General features: G+C 44.0%; 1 protein-coding gene across 1 annotated transcript; it reads left to right on the top strand.

Annotated features, from left to right (window-relative positions):
• Positions 1-4696: 4696 nt before the first annotated feature.
• LOC110875790 lies at positions 4697-5746 on the top strand. The gene has a single exon (XM_022123990.1). The coding sequence runs from the start codon at positions 4697-4699 to the stop codon at positions 5744-5746; it is 1050 nt and encodes a 349-aa protein (XP_021979682.1).
• The last annotated feature ends 4342 nt before the right edge of the window (positions 5747-10088 follow it).

Below are 10088 nucleotides of genomic sequence, written 5' to 3'. Positions count from 1 at the left end.
TCACCTACCGCTGGGGCAACACGCAGGAAACTGCCTTTCAACACTTAAAGGATAGACTTTGCAGTGCACCTATCCTCTCATTGCCAGAGGGCACGGACGATTTTGTAGTATACTGTGATGCATCCATTCAGGGTCTTGGATGTGTGTTAATGCAGCGCGACAAGGTTATTGCTTACGCTTCACGTCAACTCAAGGTTCACGAACGGAACTACACGACGCGTAAACCCTAATAAAGTCAATGGCTTCTCTCTGGCGATTTTGGCGACTCAACCTGTAAAACCCTAGTTCTTGATTTTCAACCTTAATCGCGATTGATCTGGGTTAGGGATTGAGGTTTTGTCGTGCCTTCTGAGTAGGGTTTCTAGACTTTACCTTGTTTTCTAGTCTTTTGATTTCGATATTAGGGTTTTCGTTTGTTTCTGTTTAGGGTTTTTTCTTGTTTATTGTCGCCGTGGGTTTTCTCTTTCTATTGGTTCTTTGTTGCACGTGTTTTGCTTTGCATGGTTTGCTGTATTTACTGCTATGGATTCAAGAAACATGTCTCTTCAGGATGAACCTAACAAGTATGCAAGTATTCCAAAGGATGATAGGGGAAAGCCGCCGTTATCTGTTGGGGGTTTTACGTCGGTTAACACTAGCTGCGATAAGGGTTTGGAGGATTTAGGGTTTCAGTCGTTCTCTGATAGGATGTATGGGGATGTTTTCATTAGTTCGAAACCTGTGGAGGTTCAAGACTTGCGAAACAAAGCTTCCATGTTTGCTAAGCCACTGAACATTGATGGGAACCCGCTACTGCCGAGGAGGGGTAGTCAACAACCGATCAATGTCATTGATGAATTGGAAAAGATCACCGTACCGGTTCAGATGGGGAATATAGATAGTGTCAATGATCAGGAGATGAACACAAGGAATGTCTCTTATGCTGCTAAGGTGAAGATGAATGCTGTGCAGAAAAGAGAAGTTAAGTTCAGAAAGATGGATTCTGTGGAGAGTGTTAAAGATGCGGATGTGGTCATTCCGAGAGAAGTCGTCCGTCAGGTTCAGGAAAAATTTGACAATGTTCTGTATGGGTATTTTTTAGGTAATCGTCTCCCGTTTCCTGTGGTGGAGTATTATGCGAAAAATGTATGGTCGAAATATGGTTACTCAAAACTTATGATGAACTCGGATGGTTTCTTTTTCTTCAAGTTCGACACGAAGGAGGGTATGGCCAAAGTGCTGGAAGGGGGTCCATGGTTAATCAGGAAAGTTCCTTTGTTTTTAAATGTATGGTCGCCATCTGTTAGTTTGAAGAAGGAGGGTATCAAAACTGTTCCGGTATAGGTTAAAATGTTTAATGTTCCTATTTCGGTCTACACAGATGATGGTTTGAGTTTATTAGCTTCCAAGATAGGAAACCCGAAACGCCTTGATGGCTACACGGCTAATATGTGTGCGGATAGCTGGGGAAGGAGCAGTTTTGCTCGGGCACTAATTGAGATTGATGCGGATAATGAACTGAAAGATCATATTGTCGTAGCCATCCCGAAGCTTGATGAAGATGGGTACATTACTGAGCGGGTGAAAATTGAATATGAATGGCAGCCACAACGTTGTTCGGGTTGTTGTATATTTGGCCATAATGACCAGACTTGTGTTAAGAATGTCCAGAATAAAGAGAAACAAGTGGTTGTTGATGAGGATGGCTTCACTGTGGATAAGAGGAAGGTGGCTCGTGGGGGTATGTTGTACAAAAAACAAAAGCCAAAGTAGAAATTTGTTTATAGGCCGAAGGTGAACAAGTTTGGGCCAAGTACTTCAGGCACGAAACCGAATAAGGAGGATGATACGAGGAATGATAATGTGCAAAATCACAACCCGTTTGATGTGTTACAAGGTGATGATGGGGAGATGGATGTTGGTAATGCGCGAAAAGGAGGTAATGGTAAAGCGGGGGGGATAGAAAATAACGGAAAAGCTACTCGAATGGATGATGAGGTGGTGGAAAGAGTTCCTACTGAAATGTCTGATTATATGCGTTGCGAGCGGCAAGCACAATCTGAGGGGGCAAGCACTCCCGGTCACAATGGTGTTAATGGATAGTATGGCTGCTTGGAACATAAGGGGTTTGAACCGCCCCCTGAAACAAAGTGAGGTTCGGCTTTTAGTGTCTGAAAATAAATTATCTGTTTGTGCTCTTCTTGAATCTCATGTGGATATTTCTAAGCTTGCTAAGGTGTGTAACAATGTTTTCCGGTCTTGGAATTGGACGTCGAATGGTAGTCTATGTGATAGAGGTACGAGAATCATTTTGGGGTGGAATGCCGATGTGGTTGATATTATGATTTTGGCCCAATCGGACCAAGTTATCCATGCTCAAGTTGTCTCTAAAGTTGATAATAGATCTGTGTTTGTTTCATTCGTTTATGCGAAGAATAAATATCAGGAGAGAAGGTTGTTGTGGGAGAATTTATGCAAACATAAGGGTTTTTGCTTTGATAAGCCTTGGGTCGTTATGGGCGATTTCAACTCTGCGTTACATATTGAGGATTCTTTGAATGGTCCGTCTACGCTCTCAATTGGTATGAGAGAGTTTAATGAATGTGTTCAATATGCGGAGTTAATGGATATTAAAGGTCATGGTCTTCACTACACATGGAACCAAAAACCGTTGAATGGTGTCGGCCTGCTTAAAAAGATTGATCGTGTGATGGGAAATATGAAGTTTTTGGAGATGTTTAAGGATGCGTATGTTTTATATCATCCCTTTCGGGTCTCGGATCACACCCCGTGCATTATTAAGTTAGCGGCGTCGGTCAGGTTTCGTCCGAAACCGTTTAAGTTCGCTAACTTCATTACCTCAAAGCCGGAGTTTAGGGTATGTGTGGAAAAGGAATGGGTTAAGCGGGTGGATGGATTTAATATGTTTGCGGTAACTCAGAAGCTGAGGAATCTGAAGCCGTATTTGTGTAAGATCCTGTTTAACCAGGGGAACTTGCATGACAAAGTTGCGGGGTTGAGGAAAAAGCTTGATGATGTTCAGACGCTTATGGAAAGCAATCCGTTAGATGCTAATCTTCGTAATATGGAGGCTCAATGTCTAAAAGAATTTCAGATTGCTGCTTATGATGAAGAATGCTTTCTTAAGCAAAAAGCTAAGGTGGAATGGCTTTGTGCAGGTGACTCAAACACCAAGTTTTTTCATAATAGTGTTAAATGCAGGAATGCTAGAAATAGAATTCAATCTATTAAAGATGTTAATGGGACTCGTTATGAAGGGAAAGGTATTATGGATGCTTTGGTAGCTCATTATGCTAATTTTTTGGGGACTGAGGATCGGGTAGCAGCCATTGATCTGGAGAGTATTTGTATCAATACGCTTAGTATGGATGGTGCAGCCAATATGGTTCGGCAAGTGACTCGAGAGGAGGTAAAAAATGCTATTTTTAATATTGGAGAGAACAAGGCCCCTGGGCCTGATGGGTATACATCGGCATTCTTTAAGTCTTCTTGGGATATTGTGGGTGATGTGACTACTGCTGTGTTAGATTTTTTTAACAATGGCAAGCTGTTGAAATAATTAAATCATACGATTTTGGCTCTTGTTCCTAAGGTGGATACTCCGGATTCGGTGCTGGACTACCGTCCGATATCTTGTTGTAACGTTCTGTATAAATGCATAAGCAAGATCATTACGGACAGAATCAAGGGTAGTTTAGAGAAGTTGGTTAGTGTTAACCAGTCAGCCTTTGTCCCTGGTAGGAAAATTTCAGACAATATTTTATTAACTCAGGAACTCATGCATAACTATCACCTGAATAAGGGGCCGGCTAGATGTGCTTTCAAGATTGATATTCAAAAAGCCTATGATACGGTTAGTTGGAGTTTTTTGGAGAATGTGCTTAAGGCGTTTGGTTTCCATCATAAAATTGTTGCATGGGTCATGGCATGTGTTACTACGACGTCGTTTTCAATAAGCATTAATGGGAATTTGCATGGTTACTTTAGAGGGAAAAGGGGGTTACGGCAGGGTGATCCTATGTCCCCCTACCTATTCACGTTGGTTATGGAAATCTTATCGTTGTTGCTTCAGCATGCGGCTGTGTCTGGTAATGGATTCAAGTACCATGCTCAATGTGCTAAACAGAAAATTATCAACGTGTCCTTCGCCGATGACCTTTTTATTTTCGTTCATGGGGATGTGTTGTCCGTGGGGAAGGTTAAACAAGCTCTCGAGGAATTCACGAATGTTTCGGGTCTTGTGCCGAGTCCAGCTAAAAGTACGGTGTATTTCTGCAATATTCCGTTGAATGTTCGACAACAAATTCTTAGTTTGATGCCATTTCGGGAGGGTTCTCTTCCGGTTAAGTACTTGGGGGTGCCGTTAATTTCAACAAGGCTGATATATAAAGATTGCAAACCCCTAGTTGATCGTATGGAGAAGAAGATTGATAGTTGGCTAAATAAATCGTTGTCCTTTGCGGGTAGATTGCAACTTATTAACTCGGTTTTATCCTCCATGCATATTTATTGGGCGTCGGTCTTTATTATTCCGGCTAGAGTTATTCATAACCTTGAGAAGTACATGAGGAAGTTCCTTTGGAATGCGGGGACTCAGGGTAGGGCGAAAGCAAAAGTGGCTTAGGTGGATGTTTGTTTGCCTAAGACGGAGGGTGGTCTTGGTATTCGGAGCATTGCGGACGTCAACAAGGCTCTAATGACCAGCCATATTTGGAGCATTGTCACTCGAAGGAAGTCCCTGTGGGTGGATTGGATCTATGACTATAAGTTGAAAGACCGTAGTTTTTGGGATATCCAACCTCGTGGTAGTATTAGCTGGGGATGGCGGAAAATATTGGCCATTCGAGACATAGTCCGTCCGTTTATTTGGAAGGAGGTTAGGAGTGGGCTCCAAACGAATGTGTGGACCGATAATTGGTGTCACATTAGTCCCTTTAGCTCTTTTATAACTCCTAGACGCATTGCTCAGGCGGGGTTTTCCATGTCAGCTTCTGTAGCGGATCTGTTTGATGTAAATGGGCAATGGAAGTGGCCGATAGCGTGGTATGATCTTTATCCTGTTTTAATCGATTTGGATGTTCCCCAATTGAGCCATAATGTGCTAGATCGTACAGTTTGGAAGGATTTGGAGGGTAAGTGTTGTTATTTTCGGTCATTGGAGGTTTGGAATGTGCTTAGATTTCGTGCGAGTCTTGTGCCGTGGGTTAATGGAGTTTGGTTTGCTCAATGTATCCCAAGGCACTCGTTCCACCTATGGTTGGTGATAAAAAATAAGCTTAAAACTCAAGACAGGTTGGCTGTATGGGAAGTAGGAAGTGCAACGAACATGAACCTCATGTGTTGCCCCTTGTGCAGAAATGATCGTGATTCTAGAGACCACTTGTTTTTTCAGTGTTCGTTTTCCGCAACAGTTTGGCAGAATATTAAGCCGATGGGGTCATTGGATCAGGTTGATGATACTTGGCAATCTATTATGGATTGGATGCTTCTTCATGCTTCGTCGAAGAAGGTGGAGCATATTGTTAGCAAGTTGGTCATTGCGGCGACTACTTATTTTATATGGCTTGAGAGGAACAAATGTTTGTTTTCAAATGATCGGGCTAAAGTTGAATCTGTGGTTGGGAAAATCAAGAAAACAGTCAGGCTACGACTTATGGGGTTTGACTTTAAAGGTGATGCCAAAGTTGACAGGATGTTAAGGAATTGGGAGATCGCTGCAAGTGAACAGGAGGAAGACCCGGGTTAGCGGCTAGCTTTTGGGTGTGTCAATTCTCGAGTGTGTGGCTCGTGGCTATGTTTGTTAGTTGGGCTTTTATTGTCGGTTTTTGACATTGTGCTTGTCTTGGGTTGTGTTTTTTTCATAGTTGTTTCCTAGGCTTCGGTTTGTGGAGCCTAGTTGGTATGTCATTCTGGCATACCCTTGTACTTATTTGAGTTATTTATAAAATTCACCTGGGGTAACCCTTTACCCAAAAAAAAAAACTACACGACGCACGATTTAGAGCTGGGAGCTGTTGTTTTCGCACTCAAGATTTGGCGACACTACCTGTACGGTACCAAGTGCACAATTTACACCGATCACAGGAGTCTCGAGCATATTTTCAAGCAGAAGGAATTGAACATGCGGCAACGTCGATGGGTCGAGCTACTTAACGATTACGAATGCGCTATCAAGTATCATCCAGGCAAAGCCAATGTTGTGGCTGACGCCCTCAGTCGGAAAGACACTATACCTAAGCGCATACGAGCATTGCAGCTCACTATCCAATCTAGTCTTCCTGCACAGATACGAGATGCTCAGGTAGAAGCATTAAAACCAGAAAACGTCAGGGCTGAAGCCTTACGTGGCTCAAGGCAGCGGTTAGAACAGAAGGAAGACGGCGCTTACTATGTAACGGGGCGTATTTGGGTCCCACTTTATGGCAACTTGCGTGAGCTAGTGATGGATGAAGCTCACAAATCGCGCTACTCGGTACATCCAGGGTAGGATAAAATGTACCACGACATCAGAACTACTTATTGGTGGCCTAGCATGAAGGCCCACAAGTACCATCCAGGCAAAGCCAATGTTGTGGCTGACGCTCTCAGTCGGAAAGACACTTTACCTCGGCGCGTGCGAGCGCTACAGCTTACGATTCAGTCTAGCCTTCCTACACAGATACGAGATGCTCAGGCAGAAGCATTGAAACCAGAAAACGTCAGGGCTGAAGCCCTACGCGGCTCAAGGCAACGATTAGAACAGAAGGCAGACGGCGCCTACTATGTAACGGGGCGTATTTGGGTCCCACTTTATGGCGGTTTACGCGAGCTGGTAATGGATGAAGCTCACAAGTCCCGCTACTCGGTACATCCAGGGTCAGATAAAATGTACCACGACATCAGAACTACCTATTGGTGGCCTAGCATGAAGGCCCACATCGCTACCTATGTCAGCAAGTGCTTGACCTGTGCGAGAGTCAAGGTGGAATACCAGAAACCAGCGGGTCTACTTCAACAATCTACGATACCGCAATGGAAATGGGAGGAAATTTCCATGGATTTCGTTACAGGCCTACCTAGATCCCAGCGGGGGAATGATACTATATGGGTGATCGTGGATCGACTCTCCAAGTTTGCACACTTCCTAGCTATAAAGGAAACGGATAAGTTCTCCACTCTCGCAGACATCTACCTTAAAGAAGTTGTTTCGAGGCACGGAGTGCCCTCTTCCATCATTTAGGATCGGGATGCATGATTCACGTCAGAACTATGGCAAGCGATGCACAAATCTTTCGGCTCACGGTTAGACATGAGCACAGCATATCATCCGCAGACGGATGGGCAGTCTGAGCGAACGATTCAAACCCTTGAAGACATGCTTCGGGCATGCGTTATTGATTTCGGCAACGGCTGGGAAAAGCACCTCCCTTTGGTGGAGTTCTCGTACAATAACAGTTATCACACCAGCATACAAGCCGCTCCATTCGAGGCATTGTACGGACGTAAATGCCGGTCACCTCTCTGTTGGGCAGAGGTGGGGGATAGTCAGATTACAGGTCCAGAGATTGTAGTGGACGCCACAGAAAAGATTGCACAAATACGACAACGCATGGCGGCAGCACGCGACCGTCAGAAAGCCTACGCGGACAAGCGTAGAAAGCCTTTGGAATTTCAGGTCGGGGACCGGGTTTTACTTAAAGTCTCACCCTGGAAGGGTGTGGTTCGTTTTGGCAAACGGGGCAAACTAAATCCGCGGTATGTCGGACCGTTCGAGATCATTGAGAAAATCGGCAAAGTAGCCTACAGATTGAGCCTACCAGCTGAACTCGGTGCAGTTCACAATGTGTTTCACGTGTCGAATCTGAAGAAGTGCCTGTCAGATGAGACCCTCATAATTCCCTTTAAGGAACTTACTATCGACGAGCGGTTGCAGTTCGTCGAGGAGCCAGTAGAAATCACGGACCGGGATGTAATGGTCCTCAAAAACAAGAGAATCCCTCTTGTTCGAGTACGTTGGAACTCCAAACGTGGCCCAGAGTACACCTGGGAACGCGAAGATCAGATGACAGAAAAGTACCCCCAGTTATTCGGAACCAATGCAACCACTACTGAGGCTGAAGCTACTACTTCGATCAACGGGGGGAGGATGTGACACCCCAGGAAAACCAGTGAACGATATAACTTACCTAGCTTCCTCAGTGAGTGCATACCAAATTTCGGGATGAAATTTCTTTTTAGTTGGGGATAATGTGACAACTCGAACTTTAGACTTACTTTGTGTAACGTTACGTGCTTATGTGAGCTAAGTTATGTGATTTAATGAATGATGTGTTACGTGTGTTGTGTATATATTATATGTATGTATGTTAATGACCCGAGCGCACAACACATATCAACCGCACAAGGCCTTTGGGCCGCACCATTGTATTCGGAGTAGAGGCAGCCCAAGCAAGGGTCGGCCCACTCCCCTTGAACGTGTAAACACTCATAGTTAGGGTTTGTGCCCTCATTTGTTACAACCAACTCTCACACAAAGAAACTCTAGCTCTTTTCTCCCTCACTCTCTCGAACTCGAAGGCAGCCGCAAGTCATCAAAACTCATAGTGTTTCGGATCAGCCCTTGACCCCATTCTATTCGGTTAGTATGATTAATTGTTTGTGCTTAATGTTTTGATGTGTGCATGATGATATAGGATTTTTGATTAGCATGAGTGATCTAATTGAATGATGATAATGATGTTGATGATTTAGATCGAATGCATGATGGATCGGCTGTTGTATGATGTTATTTGGTTGAATATTGTTCACATGTTCGGTGATAGGGATCAAGAACACGAAGCTAGAGTTATATGTTTAAATGTTTTGAGTTGTTAGTTAGTGTTATGCTTTGAATCAAGATTAGGGTTCATAAGAATTGATGCTCGAAATCCCTGTTTGATCGATATTAGGGTAACCGAATGTTTGGATATTATGTTGATTGTAAATTACTAAATGCTTGTAACCGAATGCATGTTTTCCGGAAATTCAAACTAATCGCACAAGGGGCTCTGATCGCACAAGAGACCCCCATCACACAAGGCTGGCACAATCGCACAAGATCAGATCATTCAAGATCTGATCCAAACGTACAAGCCACTCGCACAAGCGGACCAGCCGCACAAGCTGATCTAATCGCACAAAGCACTTAGTTGCACAAGCCCTCCAATCGCACAACTAGGACTGGATCGCACAAGATTGCTTTGCTCATTTGTTGTTTGGGCCGTGTATTCTAGTTGGGCTGGGCTATTCAAATCGTACAAGCCTAGGTCACGTCGCACAAATGGGAATGTTGTTTAACTGTTGGGCCGAATGATATTTGGGCTGGATATGTTGTACCGTTCACTTATGTTATTTGGGCCGGGACTATGCGGATCGCACAACATGTTGTGGATCGCACAACATGTTGGGCCAGATATTATTGGGCTGATTTTAATTGCACAAGTTAAATGGAATATTAACTGTTAAAGTGTACTTGATTGAATACGTGTTAACTCTGTGATACATACGTGCAATACTTGAACACCACACCTGACTTGTATGGTAACCCTGTTAGGACGTGGTTGACCACCTTTAGTTCAAGAAACCCTTTTGTGTATCTGCCGAGCAACCCAAGGTGAGTTCACACACTCTTACCAAGGCATGGGATTCCCAGGGTGTTGGGAATGGGATTAAAAGGATAAGGTTGAATAGATTCATACGGATACCATTACTAGACTACCACACCATCGTCCTCGGTTGTGCAGGATACATACGTAAAACCTACGTATACTTATGCTACTCGCTATCCTCGGTTGTGAAGGATACTCACGTAAAACCTGCGTAAACGGATACTCACTATTGCCTCGGTTGTGTCAGGCACTTACGTAAAACCTACGTAAACCCCCACGTACCCTATCCTCGGTTGTGAAGGATACTTACGTAAATCCTACGTAAACTTGTACGTATTACTGTTCTCGGTTGTGAAGAACACTTATGGTTACGCATAGTCTAGTGGATTAATAACATGGGAAGCCCCCACCAATAGAAACCCATATTGGCCCAGTAGAGCCACCTGATACTCATGAACTTAC

Source organism: Helianthus annuus, chromosome 9 (assembly GCF_002127325.2).
Source record: "Helianthus annuus cultivar XRQ/B chromosome 9, HanXRQr2.0-SUNRISE, whole genome shotgun sequence".
Lineage (NCBI taxonomy): Eukaryota > Viridiplantae > Streptophyta > Magnoliopsida > Asterales > Asteraceae > Helianthus > Helianthus annuus.
Note: the sequence above shows the minus strand (reverse complement) of the source record. Positions and strands in the feature narration are given on the sequence as shown.

Coding starts and splice junctions, on each gene's coding strand:
- LOC110875790 (XM_022123990.1), top strand. CDS start 4,697: ATGACCAGCCATATTTGGAGCATTGTCACTCGAAGGAAGTCCCTGTGG.